The sequence below is a fragment of the Diadema antillarum genome, unplaced genomic scaffold (genome assembly GCF_040938485.1).
Source record: "Diadema antillarum isolate AM-2024a unplaced genomic scaffold, OU_Dant_1.0 seq00000782_RagTag, whole genome shotgun sequence".
NCBI lineage: Eukaryota > Metazoa > Echinodermata > Echinoidea > Diadematoida > Diadematidae > Diadema > Diadema antillarum.
This window is the reverse complement of record NW_027271670.1, coordinates 1612329-1635368: the sequence shown is the minus strand read 5'-3', so window position 1 is coordinate 1635368 and position 23040 is coordinate 1612329. Positions and strand designations below refer to the sequence as shown.

General features: G+C 39.2%; 1 protein-coding gene across 4 annotated transcripts; it reads right to left on the bottom strand.

Moving 5' to 3' along the window:
- Positions 1-44: 44 nt before the first annotated feature.
- Positions 45-21120, bottom strand: LOC139739076 (cyclic AMP-dependent transcription factor ATF-7-like). Of its 4 annotated transcripts, none has more exons than XM_071649690.1 (10): positions 20841-20916; positions 16589-16685; positions 15511-15607; positions 14066-14193; positions 12888-13255; positions 10762-10966; positions 8715-8854; positions 7736-7898; positions 6544-6655; positions 45-4978 (listed from the first exon to the last, which is right to left on the bottom strand). In XM_071649690.1, exons 1-10 carry the CDS (start codon positions 20894-20896, stop codon positions 4902-4904), a joined length of 1443 nt encoding a protein of 480 aa, XP_071505791.1. In that variant the 5' UTR covers positions 20897-20916; the 3' UTR covers positions 45-4901. The 4 variants fall into 4 exon arrangements, with proteins under 4 accessions (XP_071505791.1, XP_071505792.1, XP_071505790.1 ...); XM_071649691.1 differs by lacking the exon at positions 20841-20916 and adding an exon at positions 21001-21120 and having other exon boundaries at positions 46-4984; XM_071649689.1 differs by having other exon boundaries at positions 46-4984.
- Positions 21121-23040: the final 1920 nt, after the last annotated feature.

Here is a 23040-nt window from a genome sequence, read left to right as displayed (position 1 = left end):
GTATTCATTTCCACAACCGACCTTTACCCCGACAGTCATTTCAGATGCATATTGACGTAAGCCACGGTATTTATTGCACCTATTCTACGACTGGTAGCGTACGCAGTTAGTATGAGTCCAATAAAATCCACTGTGTAATCCTGGGTTGGTTTATGTCTGAAAGCTTTTACACTCGCTCATGCATATTACTGAGACACAAAGACAGACAGACACACACACATTGTACGCATACACTCACACCTGCAGTACATTCACGCACTTTCCGTTTCGAATTGTTTGTGGCACAGAAAAGATTACACATGGAAGTACACACAAGTTGTTTGCTGTGCTTTTTGATTGATAAAATCATGACAAAAGAGCTATGTTCACATATATACATGGGCAAATATTCATAATAAAAGAGTGTATGAAATGATATTCCAGTCTATAATATTTGAATGCATGATGTTATACTTACATAAAATAAACAACGAACATTGCTTATGCTTTCCCATAGTCATTACAAATTCAGGCAATGGTAATAAGACTTTCTCCCTTGACCACAGAATTTTTACTGATCACAAAAATCATGAGCACATGGCTGTAAGTCAAAATATTGCAGCACAGTGTGTCAAGGGCCATCACAAGATTTCCAATGGGGGTATAGAAGAGATGGTCAATTGAAAACCAATAATCACACATGATAAGTCCCTCTGTAGTGCAACAATATTCACAACCATCTATGATAGTTAATAAACTGAGTATCAAACTTGATATTTTCACATTCTAACACACAAACAAGCTCCCTCCCCTGTGATATATATCAAAAATTAAAAAAACAACAATTATTTCTCTCACAAAATGTATCAACTTAATCATACAAATCAAAGAAAATACAACAATATGTTGGCACTAGCAAGCTATTGCTGTTGTGACTGATAGAGCATTACTGTAGTAGCATTTGGAAAGGTTGGTGACTGATTGTCTGATAAATGAAAGACAATGTGTAATTATGCACATTTTGCCAAATTTGTGCAAATAATGACGATGCTCCCTACTGGCTGCCTACCAAATCTGTGAAGAAATAATACATTCCTGTGAATCACTGACAGAATGGGCAATTCAAAGCTTGTCAAAATCTACAAAACACAAAATTGTTCATAATTCCACAAGAGGGTGCTGCTACCATGGCATCAGCTAAAGAACGAGAGAATTACTCACTATGAAAAGGGAAAGCACTCTCGTTAACTATGATGTGTCTCCACATTTCATTTGTCCATTTGCACAACTAGTGCCAAAACAAAAGAAAAATGGCGCAAAAAAGGCTACACTGCTTCATGATCACTGATACCTTCATCATCTCAAGGCTCTCTACAAACAAATCTTTCTTCCCTAGCATTACCACTTTGCATGCTTGTTTGATCAATAATTCATCTAACACCAGAGGGGAAATGATAGGATTGAAAGTGAGTATTGTACCTCTTCCGGCAAATTTCATTCATTTAGTGCTAACTTCTTTCAAAGCCGCTAAACACCATCTAGATAATTCAAATGTGTCAGGTTCAGTGCATGTTACATAATAGATCTATTCATCCTTTTGGAATAGTTTCATCCCTCATTGAAATACAAATATTATGTTTAAATGTTTGACATACAACTATAACTGAGACCAATCAGACTGGCCTGATGATGAAGAACACTCGGGGGAAAAACATCTGACTTCCCACACACCTGGATATTTGTCGAGTTACAGGAAGCAGACCCACAAAAAAGCACTTGAACTGTGTAGTAAAATATTCTTTGTACAGAGATAGTAGAATGATGATAAAATACAGATTTTGTGTCCTATGTACAGGCTATATTACATAATCTTGCAAAAAAGAGAAACAAAATTTTACATTAAAGTGAGAAAAGAGCAGGGCACAAAGAGTGACAAATAATTCAGACAGATATAAGACTTTCCAGCTTCTAGGAAGTATTTTCCCTCTTTTTTCCCTCTCTCCCTCTCTCTTAACCCATTGAGGACGAGTCCCGAGGGTACTCGGGCTAGTGTCTATGGGAAATGCATGTTGTAGCAAAAGCAGCCCGTCCTCAACAGGTTAATAGTTACATATAATGTATCTCCACAAATGAATGTTAGAAGCTCATCACACATAGAGGATGAAAATTATATTCTCAGGATGAAAATTATATTCTTCACGCATCAGATGCATTACATTTAAAACACAGAACATACAATTTTGCTGTTCTTTCCACTCGCATCCATGGCACTTATCAGAATGATGCTAGAAGGAGACATGTCATAGAGGGCGCTTTTCAAAAACGAATCAGTATGACGAGTCTCTCTGAAACATTAATCAACACTGTCACACATTGCAGGGGAATCTCTTTATGCTGATATAACACATTCTTGTTTCTAAAATATATTTTCTTGCCTCACAGTTCAATGTTTAAATTCCTTGCTTTTTTAAAACTATTATTTACAATACTTTGAATTAAACAAAGTAATTTCACAAGTCCCACGAGTTTGTGATAATTAGAGTCCAATGCATTCATATGAATGGTGTGAAACTATTGTCGCTTTCATGGGCAGTGTGCGTTCATTGATGATGTGAATCTACAGTGATGTGCACACCAGCATGTGTATACAGCACACTATCATTGAGCCATCAAATGTTCAAACTTGCAAGAGAATCAAGATCAATGAAGTCAGTAAGAGCATGTTAAGCTTACAGCGAGTTCCTACTTACATTTCTGATAGGATTCTTTGTATAAAAGTCTGTTCTGTCACTGTGAAACATCGCATTAGAGACAAAAGGTCTGACCATTACAACCATCAGTTTGTTTCACTTCAAATGAAATGCCTCCTGCACTGGTGTTCACTGGACTTGAGTTGAAAGAATGCAGAGAAATCTATTACACACATCAGTGACTACTCACGACCAAAAGCCATCATCATGCCCATTGTTGCATTTTATAAATTTCTTTTTTTTTTTTCATTTCAATGCTTTAAAGAACAAAGGGTGAAAATAATTCAGGAAACGAAGCTAAATTGTGACCTTTTATTTTGACATACAGTTATGGGTATATTTAGGCACTAGATCAGTTTTTGTTCTTTCTGCCAGCTGGATTCAGTGTTTAGGCACATATCACAGAACATGTTTTTATTTCATACCCTAGCTGACTCATAATTAATATGTTGAGCTATTGTACTTGCCTGTACCACTTCTCCTCATGTGGCAAAGACACTTTAAGTTGTGTGCTCATACTTACATGACTCTCTGTTATTACTGCAAACATCAAACATTTCTTCATCCTTGACCTTGAAGCAAATGTTGGGGTTTAATAGGCAGAAACAGGCATAGGACAGGTCAGATGTGATTATCGGTGGTCTTATTAATTGTGATGATTAATTGTGATCGTCAACTGTTCCACTAAATAAGGATTGAGATGCATTTCCATTTTCATATCAGTTTCTGTTAGGTCTTGTGACTTTTGTTTCAGTGAAAACAAGACAAAACAAAACAAAAGAACAACAGCGACAAACAAACACCAAAGAAAGACAGAAGAAAACTGGACAGGTTCGACATCACCATAGTCATATGAGGCTCTGCCCTAAAATGCTATGAACTAACAAACAACTCACTTCCATCCATCTTCTGTGTCTTCATTTCTTTCCATAATCTTCTCCTCCACTAACCCGATGGCTGATGATGGACTGCTTTATAGACTGCTTCATTTGTAGCATTGAGCCCCCTGACCTTTGGTACAGAAATCATTTCATGGAGGAGATTTCATATCTTGATTCACCTCATGACCATGTTTGATTGCATCTCAATTCATGATTCTGAAGAAATCTCACAAAATCTGAACAGCAAATATTGGCCTCTGACTCTTGCCCTCTTAAGACTGTCAAGGCCAAATGAATTTCCAAATCGACACAATCATACTTTTTGCATGCTCTGACTTCAAGTTGATTGCTTTTGTCTGTTCATTTCAAGTTGTCATAAAACCCGGCAAGCTGGACTTATTGACGACTTTTGACCTGTGCACGTGCTGAAATGAAACATCAGTTTTATCCATACATCATGTGGAATTTTAGTATGAACAGCGCAACGACTATACAAACTTGTTGATGTGGGTATCAGCCACATCACACAAGGGGGAAAATCAGTCTGGGCTTCCATGCTGTCAATTCTACTGATCAATGGCAATGTAACACAGGAAAATAAAACAGCATCAAATAAAATTCTGTATTGTCAAAATATAAAGTATCAAATAAGTAATGTCAAAATTTTACATCAAAAAATGTACACCAACGACAGATCAAAGTATAAAACAGATTGTTGGAACGCTAGTCTTTTTCTTTGTCCCTTACAAAATTCATAGCTATGCACTAGAAAATTATTTCATAACAATGTCAAAGTGACCCTGCAAGATATTTGGCAACAGCAAGGGGCAACGCATTTGCACCCTCCTGTGGTTGATAAGAAAGTGTATCTGACTTCATCTGATGGCCTCTGCTGTCCCCGAAGATCTTCCAGCAATTGACATGATAGACGTTAGCGTTGGCTGGACTGAATTCCCAATCAGTGTCACTGCGTTCCTCCTCAGTCTGGCTACAAACGCACCGGGGAATCCCCACAACGTCCTGTATCTCCTCCTCACTTCTCATTCCAGATAAACAAATCACATGTCTACTTATTCTCATGATTGGCAGCAATGAAAAACTGTACATGACACACCCTCACTCTCAAACTGGCAAATCAGTCAGAGCTGAGGAACACAAGGATGCTCACACCCATAACCTTTATGTGGTGTTAACATCCTTCTGCTACTTACGTAGATCTACAAAACTTACTCAACATATAGACAATATAAAGATAAGTCATATATTTCTATGTACAAGGAGCAGCAGTCTGTCACGATGGATTGCTTGTCGACACCGTGATGACGGTTGATGTATCATCAGTGGAGATTTTATGAATCTTGGGCATATCTGAAACTGACAAAGAAGCAAAGAAGAAAAGCAGAGAGAAAAAAACAATTACTCCAAAGTGTCTCATCAGTTGAATTGCGAATGTAGTGTTTTATCACTGGGAGTATTTTTTTTTTTCCAATGAAGAAGTATGCAAATGGCAGAAGCTGCTAAAAAGTACACATAACTCTTATGATTACAAGCTTTTCAGGACCATATGTGTTCCATTCACTGGCTTTGTACCAAATTGGCACTTCCTTAAGGATGGGCAACCTACAGTGTGTAAATCCTATGCCTGTATGGTGTCTGAACAGCTACTAACATGAGGTTACTCACATAGCAACCTCCATTACATAATAATTCCTCCACCTCATAAACTCTCCCTCTGAACACTTATCAAACATTTTCAGTATCAAAGGAACCACTAATTTGAAGGAAATTTCTGAATGTGGTTAATATCTCCATCAGCATGCCACACCACACATCAATGAAATATGATTTCATTGCAAAACTTAAATCACCATAGCACAGCTTATCCTATCACACACTGCCATATGTCTAGGCACACACAGACAGACACACACACTGGGTAACTAACAAAAGAAGCAGGTGATTGTATGTGACAGACTTCAACTGTGTGGCCTAGTCTCTGTGCTGAATCAATACAAAGACTGCATTACCTCGGAAAGCTTTTCATTATATGCTGCACTGTGCAATGTACTGTTGGTACCTAGAAAGCCATTCAACCCTAATGCACCGTCCAGGACACTTACCTTAAAACCCTACCACGCTTCAATAGCCAACTGACACCCTGGATGGATTGCCTTATTCCCTAATTGACACAGTTGTCTGGGAATTAATTGCCAATGAATGGAGACCGCATACCCCCCCCCCCCCCCCCCAAATCCCTATTGTGTTGCCATGGTCTTCTTGTTGGACTGAGTCACATTGTTACACCTGAGCTGGCTGCCTAACTTCCAGTTACATTGTAGGTTAAATTTGGATAGATTAGTAATGCTGCATAAACAGCTTGGCAAGATTAAGTGGCCAGGCAGAGACAAGGTTAGTGCAAAGGCTGACAAAATAGGGAACACATTCATCTCTATTCATCAACAATTGGCTTTTAGGCATCTGTGCAAATTGGCATAAAAGCACTCTCAGAGACAGGCCAATTATCGCACAAGACTTATTAACCAATTTAACCCAAGTCCTCCATTCAACCACAGGAAAATGATGTGCTATGCAGTAACTGTATGGGAAATCACTATATCTCTGAGGTCTGAAGTAAGGGGGGTTTAACCTGTTGAGACGTGTCTCTAGTATACTCGGGCAGGTGTATACGGGAAATGCGTGTTGTAGCAAAATCAGCCTGTCCTCAATGGGTTAAGAGGAAAACTGATTTAAAATCTCATTTTCTCTGACAGATGCACATCAATATAGATACATGTATATATATATTTTTTCTTTTAGATTCTACTGGAAAGTTTGATCGACAATATTTTATGATGCTGAGTGTGATAAAATAACAAGCTTATGAAAGAGGTTCCCCTGCTGCCAGATCTTGTCAGCGACAAATTTGGACTCACCTCTCATGAACATGCCTGCCGCCCTCTGCTGTAATGTGACGGGGCAGTCCTTGTGCGCCAGGAGCAGTTCCTTCAGCTGTGCCACTTCATTGCGCAACTTTGTCACCTCATTCTAGGGTGCAAGACGAAAGGGGAATTAATTGAAGTCTACACATACCAACTATGAAACGCTTATCATCTTCACAATATCATCTCGCATGCACTGTATTACAATGACTTACTGTAAAAGTTGAAATTTTCGCGCATTTCACGCAACCCGAAACTAGCCCCAAAATAAAAGCACATGAATATTTTTGCTTGCTGTATGTTCCAGTAATGTACGAGCTGAAATTTTCGTGAATTTTGTGAATTGCCTTTGAACTGCGAAAATAACAACACGCGAAAATAACAATGCAGGGAAATGAAAAATCAAGCCATGCCATGTGCTGCATGGATCGCGCAAAAATTATAGTGCCGTACAATACACTACTAGTACTCGTAGCTTGCTATGTACGTAGGTCTAGCACACAGCTATCATGAGCTGAGCCATATGGCCATGATGTAGCCAGCATTATTAAGTACAGTATGTATCCCGTCCTGCGATGCCCCTAGGTAGCCTTCAACTTGTCGACTGCTCATGCACGTCGCACAGTACAGCTAGCTGTAGCTGTTTATTTAAAAGTGCATTCAGTCTACTCTTGCAGCTGCATTCTTGGTGTTCGCCTGTCAATGTCCGGCATGAATTTCTAAAGTCCATGTAAAGTAGTAGTATTTCTTTTTGATATTTGTTTTACTTTCAAATTGAGAAAGCACTTGTACTTACACTTGTATGGCACTTTTAGTTATTAAAGACAACTATAGTTTTTTCGTGAGTGTTCACGTAAAGTTAGACCCTCGCATCCGCGACATTAACACGCGAAAATGTCCTCCAAGTAGCAATTCGCGAATATATCTGTACACGAAAATTTCAGCTCGTACAGTAGTTGATGTCTCGATTCCGCAGAATTAAAAACACATGAAACTTTCCTTACCCCGCAGAGCGCGAAAAAATAGTCGCGCGAAAATATCCTCTTCTTTTTTTTGGCGGGGGTTGGGAGGGGGGTTCAGAAATTCAGAACTACCAGTCCATTACAAGCTTTATTTAGAGTGGAAGGGAATATGAGTAGAAATCTGCTTCCAAATCAAGCTGTCTGAGAGAGACGACTAGACTCACATTCAGACCGACATTTGTTGTGGTCAGTTCCTCTGCCCTCTTCTCCAGGTTGGTGATCCACTGCTTCCGTTTGGTCCGGCATCTCATGGCCGCCGCTCTATTCCTCTCCAGGAACTTCTGTCGCTTGGTCTCGGGATCATCCTCCGTGGACCGTTGCCTTTTTCTGTCCAATCAAAGATGCATGTTGAAATTCATTCTCTGCACTTTTTTGCATGTTTGTTTGTTGGTACATTTGTTTTGTCTCTGTCTTTCTGCTGGAATGGTCTACCCTGTCACTCCTTATGTCAACATTGCATTTTACTTCATGGGATGGTCAAATACCAGTCAGCATTTTTTGATAAACATGTGAGAGAGGAAGATGCCTTTAATGTTCAACTAACAGTCACAACACTGAATGATGTGACCATACAAGACTACAATCTTTTGAGAACACATACAATAGTTACGGTTGAATATCAATATTCTATGTCAGGTTCTCAAAAACACTCACACACACAGATGACAGGTAATTGTTAACGCTTACTGAAATCATCACTCGTTCAATTCTATTTTTTTTATCAGAAGTTGAAGAATTTGCATTCTCTAAGTACCCCAATTAACCCACAGTATATCTGATAATCACTTTTGCTGTCAGTATTAATATACATAATAATTTGAGCTCAGGGTTCAAAATGTTGATTCAGAGACATTTTCTGTTCCTTGACTTCATCTCAGGATTTACAACTTTCAAAAGAAAATGTACAGCTCTACATGTTTCCCTGTAAAGGGCCATTTACCAAGAAAGCAGTTGTACTTACAAGCGTATAAAAACTAGATATGATCTTGAATGAGTCAGGTACAATACTCACTTCAGCACAAGTCATATTTTTTAAGGACAGCAAGCTAATTCAGGCTAATACACTTTGATCACTTTTAGAAAATTAGGTTTACAGATGGTGAAATGATAGAATGAGCCTGAGGGAGGCACCCGTGAACTTACATCCCGGATGAGGTTTGACTGTCCAGCGATGCTGGACTGACCACCTTCACCTCCTGTTGTCTGGTGACCACGTCTACAGCCTGAGCCATGACATTCATGTTACCTTGGGATTGGTTGGATAACAGGGTTGTCTTCAGTTTCTAGACAAAAAACAAACAAACAAACAAAATATATAATTTAATGATCATTTACATGAGGCTGTTTGGGTATTAACAGTCCAAAAACAAAGAGAGAAACGAGTAGTTTGTGCTATTGAGCTTGTCTTGAGTCCTGCACTGGAGTGTCTCCGATATCACTACATCAACATCCTGCCATTTCCCATGTATTTCCCATGTACCACTCGGGATGATTCACGAAGATTATTAGCCTGTTGCAGCAACACGCCAAAGAGTTTTGTATAACATCCCAATACAAACTGTTGCATTCTTTAAGTGCCATGCCCAAAGTCGTCATGTCGGAATTAAGAAACCTGTGCACGGGTTAACTGTGTTTACAAACTTACTAAAAACCTGTAAAAAGTATTCACCCTTGGATTCTCTGCTCCTTTCCTGTGGTCAAACAATCAAAGTGTGGCTATAAGAAAGCTTGAGAAACAGAGAAAATACCTTAACCCTAAATGGGCTGGGGGTGGAATCTGCCCCCCCCCCCCTCGACGTTTCGCGCTATAATTCTGTAATGCGAGAAGGTCTCGTCGCGAGGCTTCTTGACTTTGTTTGTTCAAGTCTCGCGCAACTTTTGAGACCAAATTTGCAACGTCTGCGCATACTTTTGCGAAGCCACGCCAATTTTTGTAACAGAATGTCGCCCCAAAATGGGCACAATTTTTTGATTTTGTGTACATTTCCTATGGAAAACAGCGCTCTGTCATGAAATACATAAAAACCTGATTATTTTTACAATGGAAATTTGTATCCTCACATTCACATACAATATAAATTTTTTCAATGCAACACGCTATTAATCAATCAATCAAGAATTTTGCATGGTCTGACACAGAAGTAATCAACTTGTCAGGAAATCCACTCCCAGCTATTCTTACTACACAGCACAATTATGCGCTAGATCCTGCTGACTGACAGGACCAGACGTGCAGATATGAAACAGGAAATATATTTCCGTCTACATCAGTTACCCAGAGCATGTTCTGCTGCATTTACAGATCTGTCTAGCCAACTGCTGCCTCTTTCCAAGTGGCACAGTGTCAAATGCTGAAGAGTTTGCATGTGCTTTCGTAGACTTCCCCATGCTCAGAGGGAAGGTTGAAGAGAAACAACCATACTCAGGCAGAGGACTGCACTGCCTACATACTATCATTGTGATGGTCTTCAGATTCATTTTTCAGTTATCCTTGATGATACAAGGAGGTAAGATATTATTCATATATATATATTTTTTTAGTGCATATCACTCCATAGGTCGTGTTGCAAGCATTTATCTTCACAAATTTTTCCCATATTTACGAAGGGTCACAAGGATACGATATGCAGACTCATTTTCCTGGTGTCACAATATTGAACTGTGTACAATTTATCTACAACACACCACTAGTGATGTCTACAGTCCTACTGTAGTAAGTTAAAAGCTACAACTTAAACACTTCTGTTTTTTTTAATGCTCCCCCTTTTTTGACAGGATAGTTGCCACTTTTGTTTTTGTCTTTGTGATCTTTCAGGATTTAAGACACAAAAGATGAAATAATCATGCAAGCTACATAGCTGGTTCTTTCTTATACCCTTCTTGTACCTATGCTCCTTATTTTAATCTAATGCTTGATTTTTAAGAGGGACCTATGCTCGACAAGCTAGCTTCGAAGTAGGTTCCTGTATTTCTTTAGCATTCATTCTCGGAGTCCAACTATCATAGATCGACCACTATGTTCTAAATGTTTGCAATACTCTCTTATGCCTCCGAGCTGGATATCATGCATTATTTCATTTTGTAATCTTATGTCTCCTAGCTGGATATCATGTATCACTTCATATTGTTATATTTGATGATCGAGAAATATGGAAATAAATTGAAATTGAAATAATATATTTGATCTTACCATTTTTACAGCATTATTTGGTGCTGGCTTCCCTTGGGTAATGACTCGCACTGATTCCTCTTTCATGGGATTGGCTGAGATGGCCACAGGGATAGGCTCATTGGGGTTTGTGACTGACGGGGGGACGAATGGAATGGTCTGGCCGCTGGAAAGTTTGATGACGAGGGGTCCGGTCAGTGGGATTCCACTCATTGCCAACTGATCACTGCATGAGGGACAAGTTACAGGAAAAGGATATCACACTTTGTGTTCACACTTCTCTCTTGAGTCTGAGAAATATCTCAGCGCTGCAATAAGGAGTTTTCTCCTCCCAATTTTAATATGTACGAACTATGCCACGAGGTATTTCCCCTGTCATCACCAACTTGTTGCATTAAAGGGACGCAGTCCTCACGAAATTAAAAAAATTATGTTGTTGTTGGTACCTCCAATGAACTACTTTCACTAAAAACAAACTTTCAAATCACCAAATAAGCTCATAAGCTCCGTCTCGGCGGAGAGTCATACGTCATCGATGCACAACTCTTTCCAGCGGTGTTCTGCTCGTCATGCGTACGCTCCCTAGTTATTTATAAATACATGTTTACTATTTATTTTTGTATTAATGGTATATATAAATAAGCTTGAAATATTTTGTTTGAAATAATAAAACCACGTATTGTCACATTTTATGAAAAAATCAGATATGATCATTTTGAACACTTAAATTGGTTTTCTGAGGCACGGCTGTTAACTTGAGAGTAGGGCATCAATGACAGTGCACCTTTTGGCAGGCTCTTACACGATCGCTTGCAGGAATTATTTCTTTTTTAATCGCGTACGGAGACAATTTTTGATGTCCATGCGTATAAATTGGTGAAAGGTTATATTTTTTACTCTTCTTAATTATCATTACAGTGAAAATCTCAGGACTGCTTCCCTTTAAGGGACAAGATCAACAGCAGAGCTCTGGATTCTCTGAGAATCAGTGACAAGTGTGAATACAGGCATTGTGTTACCAAGGTGTGTTGCATGTATGCACATCATCAGTTTTCTCAGTTGTAATGCTGAAGAGACTCTGTCCATGTGCTGTTCGCATTAATTATCACACTTTTGTCTTTGCAAGCAAACAGCAAGAGACAGCTAGCACACTATTCATAGACACATTCTGCATCAAAGCTTCTAGCTATTGTTTAATCAAAAACATATAACACTACCTGTAAAGGTAAAATGCTTTCAGTAATAAAGTTAATAAATGCAGACTTCACACATATGTATACCCAGTTGGCACAAGCTACAGTTGTGTAGCATGTCAGACCTGGGTTCCTGTTAAGTTTGTTAGCAGATCAAGAGCAATTTTGGAGACTGACGAACATTAGCTACTGACAACTGAAAATTTTGAAGGTGCTTTATGCAGGAAGTTGAAAAAAAAAGAAGAGAGATGTGAACTACACGAACAAGACATCCCAAATTATGAAATTCTGCACACTATTGCATGTAGGAAGACAAAGTTATCTAGAATTGGAACACATGACCTCAACTTTGATTATAGAGAAATACTGTATGCTTTATTTCTCTTTAGTAACGGTCCTACTCAAAAGTTTGGTAAAGCTAGGCTTGTCTCTCTATGAAGGTCATACAAACACCCAATTTCTGCTTTAACAGAGAAAATTGTGTGTCATACACTCATGAATTCAAGGTGTAATGTCATGACACAAAGGACCTGAATACAGTATCCGACTAAATCATTATGGCACTAGATTTATGCTGTGCATAAGAGGGACTTGTTTGTAATATGCTATGACATATGCAGTAAATAAAATTGACATTGACAGGATATAAAATACTAAAATTTGTTTGAATTTAATTCTTAGAACATACATAAAGCTAGTTTAAGCAAAAGCTGTATGATTCCTTCAATGGCAGAGCAAATTTTCATACATTTCATGTGAAGAACTAAATATGCTGTGTATATTATGGCATGATTCTTTTTTCAATTCATACAACTGATACTTACTGATGCATGAAACTCACACAAACACAAAAATAATAATACAAATAAACAACAACAACAACAACTCAGATATCTTGAAAGATATACCCTACACAGAATGCTTTCATCTCATTAAATTGGTTAAGTGTCCTACCCGAGGTTCTGCAACTGGACAGTCTGATTGACTGAGCTGACCGTGGACTGAGGGGGCTGGGTGACCACGACGACCGTCGTCGGCCCGCCCGGTTTCTGGAGGACCTCCTCCTGGGTGTCACTGTCACTGTCTGTGATGTCAGCCACAGTTCTTGTCCTCGTCTCAATGATGACTTCTTCGTTCTCCTTGGGCTTGATTTCCTCCAAAAGGATGGCATCCTGGGAGGCCTGGCTCTCTCCAAGAGACACATCGCTGGTGGAGACGGTTGCCATGGCATCGAGAGAGGGATTGAGGCTGTCCCCGCCATTGCTGATTGTGTCGCAGTGGGAGCTCTGCACATCAGAAACTGAGTCTACTGCACTGTCAAGCTGCAAAACATGTAAAATTAACAAAAGTTTCATGCATAATCAATTCTCAGCTTTGATGTTATATTGATAAAACTTGAAAGACTTACACCTGTATTAGAAAGAAACATATTAATGCATACAATAATCCTATGATATCATATAAAATTTTTGAATTGTATGATCATGAGTAATGCAATTATTTCTGCAACTCTCCCCAAAGAAAAGTTATTCAGAAATTCAAGATTTACAAAGGGGCAATTAAAATACATTACAAAAATTTATTCAAGCGTATGGCACAATGTACCTGGTTGATACTGTTTGCTGGCTATTGCTAGTCACCTAGGGCGACCCATGTGGGGTCGGCATCATTCGCCCGTTTTCTCGTGTGGGTGGGTCGTAAACATCTTCACTGGGATAAAACCCTGCTCTTTGGGATGAATGAATGAAGTGGGTTCTTTCACGTGCATGAGACGTGGCTAACTCACACGTGGGGCGGGACGTCCACGTAATGTTCCATCTGATGGACAGAGTATTTTTGCAAGAGAGCATGGTAAGCCTATACACAACATTGCTTAGCAAAACTCAGTGAGACCCTGTGCCCTTGGATCTGTAGACAGACGAGTTAAAGACTGAGCAAAATCACCACCCTTTACAGTGAGGATTAAAAAATGTAAATGGTTAATGCCCAATGGTGCTTCCACTCCTGCTAACGGACATTAACCGGGGACCTAAAGACATGAGAGCTTGCAATCTTATCTACTGAGCTGAAACAGCTCGAAAATATCAGTAGCCTCCATCAACTCAAAGAATGGGATAGAAGTGGTGACGTACATGTACCCCCTTGTCTGACGCAGCCTTTCTGAACTCCACATCAAAGGGGTTAGGTGGTAGTTCGTTGAAGAGCACATCATCCCCTGCAAGGTGCTTCAGGAATCTGGTGGGTGTCGGCGTCTGGTCAGCTGAGGATAAAAAAAAAAAAAAAAAAATGGTCATGAGTGATACAAGTGTACACAACTGATAGAGATGTTGCATATAATGTATATTGCAAATACCACTGGAACCACAAACCTCACAGCTCATAAAAATACCATATATATTCAAATCACTCTATGACATGTTGAAATGAGTGGTGATTGTAAGGGGGGAGGGGAGAGGGGTGATAGTGGTGGAATCTCTCAAAACTGTTTATATTAGCTTTATAAATGTTGTACATATGTAAGTTAGCACCAGAGATTTTCCCCAGTGACTGCTAGAGTGCGGAGTCTTCATACTATTGTTTTGTGAGCGCAAGGGGAGCATTGGATGACAACGAGGCGGTAGGCTCACCCCTCGTGCTAACACGCTAGCAAACGAGCAACCGAGGAGCAGCCAAAATCAAGTGTGTACTCGCGTAAAAGTTCAGAAGTTCGCGTAATACGCGCTGTAGAAATGTATACTTGGTACGCAAAGTCTGCCATTACTAAGTGGTATATGGCGGTCTCCATGAAATCACTGACTCCATTGTAGAGTCCGCCCTCTAGTGGTGGGGAGGAGAAAATCTCTTTGGTTAGCACAGATGAGTGGAATTCCATAATTCATGTTACATGAAACTATTTCATAGTGACTAAATTGCACTTGAAAGGGAATTATTTTTGTTAAGATGTCATCTGGATCATATTAATGAGTGCCTTGACATCAATTCATTATGAACACAATAGATCAAAAAGTGTAGACTGCTGGCAATCTACATACTTTTCTTCAGTCGCAGATTTTCTTTTTTTATTTTACGTTTATTTATTTGTTAACTATCAATATTCATGTGTTCAATACTTAAAATTTTGTGCATCTGTCTCATCACAGAGCATTTAAAGATTCATGTAGAACCATAGGCAAGAGCAGTCCATTACTAATCATAACTGATTCCTCAAAAATGAATATTAGAGCAGTGAAATTCATCAGTCTGTGCAAGAATTACATTTCTCTCATATCAATTGATTGATGTGTTTAACAATTTCTTTTCCCCTGCTACAACTTCACAGGATTGTTTTCATAGCATGGGTTTTGGCTTTGACAGCAATACACATACATGTACATACAAAATAGCAAAACACAAAAACAAAGTACTGACACTAGTTCCCTCTGATAGATGATAGATGCTGGAACCTACAATGTAGTAAGACATGACTGATAGTTGGGAAAGTACACTTATGTGTATGTACACACGTATTATTATTTTGTACCATGGTGAGCCACCAACTGACCTAGCTATGGTACAAGAATGACAAGACTTTACTCACCTATGACAGGTGTATCGAGAGATTTGAGGTTGATAAAGCCCAGGTTGATGTCATGCTTCTTGCGATGGACCTCCAAATGATCCTCATTGACAAATTTCTGTCAAAGGAAAAGACACTAAACCTGATTATCTACAATACATCTACCCCAAAGAGACAAAAAAGACTCAATTTTTACAGCAACACTACTTCGCACACATGCAGATAATCAAATTAAGCTTTATACATTGTACATAATATTTCGAAGGTGCTGAGGCATTTTCAGTAAACCTTTGATATACTTTCTCTTTATCTATTTTATATCTAAATATAATGTCAAATGTTTTCATATTTCTTGTCTTGTTTTTTTTTCTCCTAGGCTGGTGGCCTCCTTTGAAAGGAAAAAAAAAAACAAAACAAAGAAAATGTCTCAGATGCATCAAGACTACACTGTACTTTTCAGGTTGTTGCAAGCAGGCAGGCCAATATCAATATATCAAATGTATCAACATTTAACTTCACAGTGTTTTAAAAATCTATTTTAGAACATCCAAACATACAGTTTGTATGACTCAAAATCTCACCCCAGTAGATGCATGGATTTCACAACACTAACTACCATACAATTGTATATTTCTTCTGTTTGCTTTATTGGATTGTAACATATACTGTAACAGGGCAAAAGAACTTTTCTTTTGATTGATACAACACAACACAACAAAACAAAACAAAAAACCTCAGTTCAGTAAACCTGTAAATGTCATTCTAAATAAGCCAGTTTGACAATGGAACAAAAATTGTGTGTAAGTCGATATGAAATAGTAAAGCAGGACATGTTGAGTACATACATGTATCTCACCGAACAAAGGCATAGCTTGTGTAGACAGCACATAACTTTCTTCTTTTTCTTTTTCTTTTTTCATACAAACATATTCTTTTATTAGCATAGTGTATCAAACATGCATCTGGTAAGTTTTGTACATGTACAAAATGTGTAAAGGCTTTTCGCTTGTCACTTAGAGACACATGAAGTCATATTCCAGCATGTATAATTAATGTTTTGTATGTTTGTTTGTTGTTGTTTTTTCTTGTCAACCTTTACCTGATTACAGCCAGGAACTTTGCAGGCAAATGGTTTATCATCAGTCATTCTGTAGCTGAGATCAAGCACACAATCAGAGTGGTACAAACCAGGACTCCTGAAGTGGGGGGAGAAGAATTTTTGAGAACATCCACTTAATTTGACTTTGATTTAGAGCTATAAATACACTTTAGTTAGTATGCCTTGTTCAAGTAAAAGTTATCAAATTTGACAGAAAGCAACTTGAGAGGAAAACAATACTTACACATCATCTCTTCGGTTAATTCATTGAATGGCAAAGCATGCGCTGCTTCTGTATACTAATGATCTGCTCTTTAGAACACTCATAACACACACTGTACAATTAGTGATGAGCAGTGAGGAAATAAACAAAGCTCTTAAAGGGATTGTACAGTTTGGGTTAAAATGGGGCGCAGGTTTTCCAGCTTTGTGTGTGTGTGTGTGTGCCTTTCTGAAATAATGAGAAACCTTTATATGAAATATTCATGAAAAAATGTCGCCTTACAATTGTACATTTGTAGAAGGATTCACAGTTCATTTGATAAGAATTGGTCTTGCAATGGCTGAGATATCCCAAAAAAGCTATCCTACACGAAATGCAAAAGGTCAGAACTTTTGTTAGGATCGCTTTGTTGAACCTTGTTTTTGGATATTTCAGTCAATTTCAGACTGATTTACAATACATCATATGTGACGGTGCATCACAAAACAAACAAAAAGTCGCACCCCTTGATTTCGCGTGAGGACTCAAAAAAGGTGAAACGGGTTAACCAAGTCAATATTTAGTTTTTCATATTTTCTTAAAGAGCCACCCTTCTTGTACATTATTCTTAAGTTAGGGATCATAAAATGAATGGGAAAGTGCATTTCAGTAGTTTATCTACAACCTTTTTTTGGAGAGAAGTGAGATTACTTCTTAGAGGCCCCTTTCATTTCTTGATAGCCCTTTGCATAATCTTCACTTTCAAGTCTGACAACTATTGAGGGGATAATGCTACTGCTTTGAATGTTGGCGTTAATCATGGACAGACTGTTTTAATAGAGCATGCTCAATTTCAATTTAATCTGATAATCCCTTCATTGTTGTTGCTCTAGTGGTTAACATCATATTTTTTGTCCCATTCATCACACAGTTAGCATGGTTTGGTAAAGACTAAACACTTGAATAGACATATAGACCCTGTACTTCAGAGCCTCTTTTCTCAGTTCACACTTTTCCAGTGTGTGCTTTCTTTCCACAATTTACTGTAGGTTAGGAGAGTCCATTTGAATTGAGTTATACATCATTTTAAAGCTTATACTCTTCTCTTTCAGATACTGTCCTCAACTAAAAATCCATGTCTGGCGACTTTTTGTTTGTTTTGTGGTGCAGGGTCACATATAAACTTTTTATTCCCCTTAGAATTCAATGCTCTTTAACATTTCATACAATGGTTTCTAAATACCTTGCACAAGGCTGAATCCTCACCTCAGCTAAACATCCCTTTAAAGACGCCATGCCTAACAAGTGCTTGTAAATATCGTGATCATCATGCTTCTGAATATCGATTATTATACACTCAATTTAATTTTCAAAATATGCTAGTTAAGTGGCACTCAAAATACAGTGTACTTGTACATTTGTACCTTTGTCTGGGAGCACATTTTATTGAGCCCATAGTGTTACCACAAAATTTTCCTTTATTGGTTAGGCACCTACTGTAATATACACTAACATGCATATTTACAACTTACACTGTAGGACCTTCAGGGCTATCATGACAAGGAATCACAATACAATCACATACACTGTAGTCATAGATGATTGGTCTTTGATGAAAACACATTAGAATCATATCTCTGATGATCAAAATTTTTGTATAATGGTAGGTCCCATATTCATAGAAAGAGTCTCAAAACAACACACTGTACTATGAGTCCATATAAAGTAAAATTGCATTGCACAGTACTATCAAATTTGAAGTCATTCCATCATTTCCATGTGTATTGTGTACATGCATCAATGTGAAATGCAAAGGCAATAACTTTCTGCAGTAAAAGCAGGCACCCCATGGCCACCATAATATACATTGTACATTGAATGGTGCACTGCAAATGCTGGCCTGGTGACCTACAGACAGTGTATGCACGTGCACTGTACTTGTAAAGTTGTACATCTACATACAGTACATTGTAATAACACAGGTGTCTACACAAAATCAGAAGAAATATTTGATTGGAGAAAATAGATGTTTAAAATGTGGGATATATTTCTGGGAACATGTATCAAATATACAATACTTGTAAGTTTATGTTTCAATTGATAACCAACAACTACAATCACACATGCAGTCTAGATTTGCACTATTTGTACTCTGTTTACACCCAACAAGATGAAATATTTGGCATCAATACTTATCTGTATCTATAGGCAACAATAAACATTTTGAGCATACACATACTTTGTACATGTACTATCAGCATCGCTATCAGCAAGCCCTACTATATGAGACTAGGATGAGTACGCTCATCATCATGATAATATTAGAAACCGGTATGGGCAGTACTATAGGCCCTACAGTCGAGACTAACGGTAGTGGTACAGCTGTAGTAGACCAATCCGAGTATAAATACTACAAAAGTACAATGATCATGCTTGTAGAATTTAAACATACAGCCATATTGGGGTTCTATATCCTTCAACAATGACACATGTCTAGAAACATTCTAACAATAGAATAGAAGGCCCTAGAAATATCACGTTAGATATAATCTACATTAGAACTGTAAAATTTGCAGGCAGATTTTATACATTGTACACAATAGGTATTTGTAACGTTACATCACTACATAAAAAGCGCCTCCACCTTCCAAAGCAAGCCCTCAGGCCCTTACCTACATGTACCATGAACCCCTTGAATTGTAACATTTAGCAAAGGCATGCCACATTTAATACAGGTGGAGCTGACATTACACTAGTTACGTTCAGACGGGAGCCCTTAACCTCGAGGTTAGGAAACTTTGAGGTTAGAGCTTGTAGTTAGGGACCGTGAAGACGCACTCGTAGTTAGCAAACCTCAAGTCAAGGTTTGCTCAAAGTTTCGAGCCACGAGAAATCTTATGGTTAGCGCTCTAACCACGAGCCGCGGGGGGTCCCCACTCGTAGTTAAGCACCGTGTGGCACAAAACACAACGAACTCGAAGTTAAGAGTGACCTTGCCGTAAACTCCGGCCCCCACAATTTCCCTCTGCTTCCGGGTCAACCTCCCAAACGTACACCACAAATATAACAAACACTACATGTGAAAAACCTATGACGCACGACGACGCAACAACATCATCTTTTCTTCCCATGCGATTGATCACTGAAACTGAGCACGTCGAACTCGCTACTGTATTCTATATTCTTCTCCGACGCTAAAAAAAAAAAAAAGGTTTTCGACGAATATCTTCATAAAGGCATAAAGTCATCAGTGCAGTGCTATCTCTGCATACCATGACAGAGAAAAAGAGTACCTGTAAGCGAGTCTGACAGGGTTCGACTAAAGAATAAATAGACGCCTTGTTAGCAGTGTGGGCTGAAACTTCCGGTTTTGTGGTTTTAACATCGAGTGGGGCCCACTCGTAGTTACGAGGGGCAGAAGCTTAACCTCGACTCTCGAGGTTTCGTAACCTCGAGGTTAAGATTCGTCGTGTGGACACACGTCGTAGTTAGGGGGCAAGAGCTAAACCTCGAGGTTTCCTAACCTCGAGGTTAGGGCCTGCCGTCTGAACGTAACTACTGTTCATTGCACGACTTAAGTAAGCACAAAGCAATTTCTCTGTTGATATGTCCATTGACGATTGTAGAATCCCTATCTTACCATGGCATGCTTACATTACGTAACACTATGTTACGTCACGAACGTGGAGTTAGGTCCTATCTTCACCGAGTTCACGATCTTAACCGGCGTAATAGATCTAGTATCTATCAATTTTGCATTACCGGTACAATGATACATGTCTGCGTTTCTCTGAACAGACAGTTCAAAATATTCTAATCTAATCACTATCATTGAATACTAGTAAACTACTGTCACAGTCTAGTGACAGCAAGCGTTCAGGTAGCCTAACCTGTTGCCACTTTCATGTTGCTTTGAACAACGACACTTCTGTACTGACAACTGTACTTCACCATGTTACAGACAGCTAGCCAGCCAGCTCTATAGTCTGAAACGCTACAGTTTTTACACAGAGCTCAGAGGGGCACCATGTACAATAGAGTTGTACGTACATTATCGCGACATCTCCCTGCATTTGCCCAGCATTCCGCTTCCTGTCACATACCATAACGGAAAGATCCGAGAAATCCCTTCTATTTGGCGGCTTGACAGATACACATCGACTTAGAAAGACTTGTACTGGAATGTTAGTATGTTGTTCATCCGACTTACCCGCTACTGATGAATTACTAGCGAGAATGGCTCACGTTGGTTGAAAATGACGAGATGTTTTATTCTCGTAATATGACGTACTCCTCTAGTCCTACTATATTCTGGTACCTAAGGATATCCCGTGACGATGTGTGTGGAAAACGGATGCCTGCGCCTTGTGTGCATGCAGTACCAGTAGCAGCGCAGTGGAGGAGTGTACGTGTATACGGTGTGTGTGTGTGTGTGTGTGTGTGTGTGTGTGTGTGTCGTGCGCGTATGCGTGTGTGTGTGTGTGCGTGTGTGTTAAAGGCTTGTAGGTCCGGTCGATCGGTCTGCGACAGGTACATGTACGATTCTGTTACTGCACATGCGCAGACTAAGCAAACACTGGCAGCAGCATTTGCGAATAGTCACGAGACAGCGCATCACATTCCCAAGAATAAGAACAAAATTATAACGAGTAAAGAGAAATAAGCAATGTTACGTTCTCGCATTTGCGTACACACCGACCGTGTCGCACAACAGTTCATCGGAAGATTGACCTCGTCCTGCCATGCATGCAACCCAGAGACTCCAACTCTCCCGTTTTCGACGGGAGATCTCCCGCCGAAAACCCATTTTTGCAAAATCTCCCGTTCTCCCGTTTGAGATTTAATTTCTCCCGCCCTGGCTCTTTGTCTCCCGTTGGAAAGGATTTCTTACATATTCTATCGTATGTTGAAAAAATAAGCCTTACATAGCACCAGAGAGCACCTAAAACCCTGGGAATTTCGCACTTCGCACACATCAACTTTGAGTCTCCCGTTTGCTAGGGGTTTCAGGCGGGAGAATCTCCAGATCAGAAGATACTTTAGGTTGGAGTCTCTGGCAACCTGCGCCCCACCGTACCAACCACCTCGTAACTGGACAACACTCTCACTCGATCCTTCATCTTCCACAAGCCGACGCAAACGCGCCCAAATGACGTCATTGAAACTTCCCCTTTTTCCTCTCTCCCGCTCTCTCCTTCTCCCTACTAGTACAGCTGTATATCCCCTCAGTGATCCCTCCCTCGCACACCCTCTCCTTCATTTCAGCAGGGAGGTGATCCCTGATCTCAGGGATGTGATGGGCCCTCATCTTTACTCTTGCCCTCTCCTCTAGCTAACCAGTCGTGGTTCCGACCAAATGCTTCGGCTTCTGTTCAATCTTTGTACAATTACTGGGAGCTTTAGCTGAAATTAGGGCTTCCGAGGTGGCATTAGATTCATCATACTTGAAATAATCGAGTACAGATACTCCTCGCAATGACCTTGTCACGTGTAAAACGATGACTTACCTGAAACCTTTGTTGTTCTGTTTGAATATGTATTCTATGCATGTAAATACATGATATCTTTTCATTTTTGAAGCGCCATGAGCACTGAAAAGTGGACCTGTGCGTTATACAAGTAGCCACTACTGTTATTATTATCCTTATTTTACACATTGTGTGTGTGTGTGTGTGTGTGTGCTTGTATGTGTGCGCATGTATATGATTCGTATATAAATTCTTTATGAATTACGCTGAACTATCAAAGCCCATCTTCATAGTACGTATAAGGTTATTAGTCTTCCTCTTGAGCTTTTACACTTTCTCTTCCCCCTCTTTTGGACGTGCTTTCTGTATAGCGTTGTATGATTGTCAATTCGCCAATTTACTTTTGTTTTGTAAGCCTTTCATTGCATGTTGTTTTATGAAAGTGTGAAATTAGGACCTTCGAACTTTAACTTGGTCTGCGATGAATATGCAGTGAATATGCCGTCACGGGTATGGCGCATTATTTTTTTCTCTCTCTCTCTCTCTCAATCGACATTTTATCTCAAGTTCGCCATCACTCTCAACATAGCATGAATGTTCCGGGTCATAATTATGACGTTATGCGAACCAAATAGCAAACAGGGTTTTAGTAATGAAGGACATAAAGATTATTGTAATCTTTACCTCCTGCATTCGTTTCAGGTTAAACATTAGTTTGAAAGTTATCAATTTGCGGTTTATTTCCCTCAACTAATACATGTAGAAATGGATGAAGTGCACAT

Excerpts from the sequence above, each read along its gene's own strand:
- LOC139739076 (XM_071649689.1), bottom strand. The coding sequence starts at position 20,896 with ATGGTATGTGACAGGAAGCGGAATGCTGGGCAAATGCAGGGAGATGTC. Across the intron at positions 16,686-20,840 it reads CAGGGAGATGTCGCGATAAT|GAGTCCTGGTTTGTACCACT; the intron begins GTACGTACAACT and ends CCCCCACTTCAG. Across the intron at positions 10,967-12,887 it reads GTCCAGTTGCAGAACCTCGG|TGATCAGTTGGCAATGAGTG; the intron begins GTAGGACACTTA and ends TCCCTCATGCAG.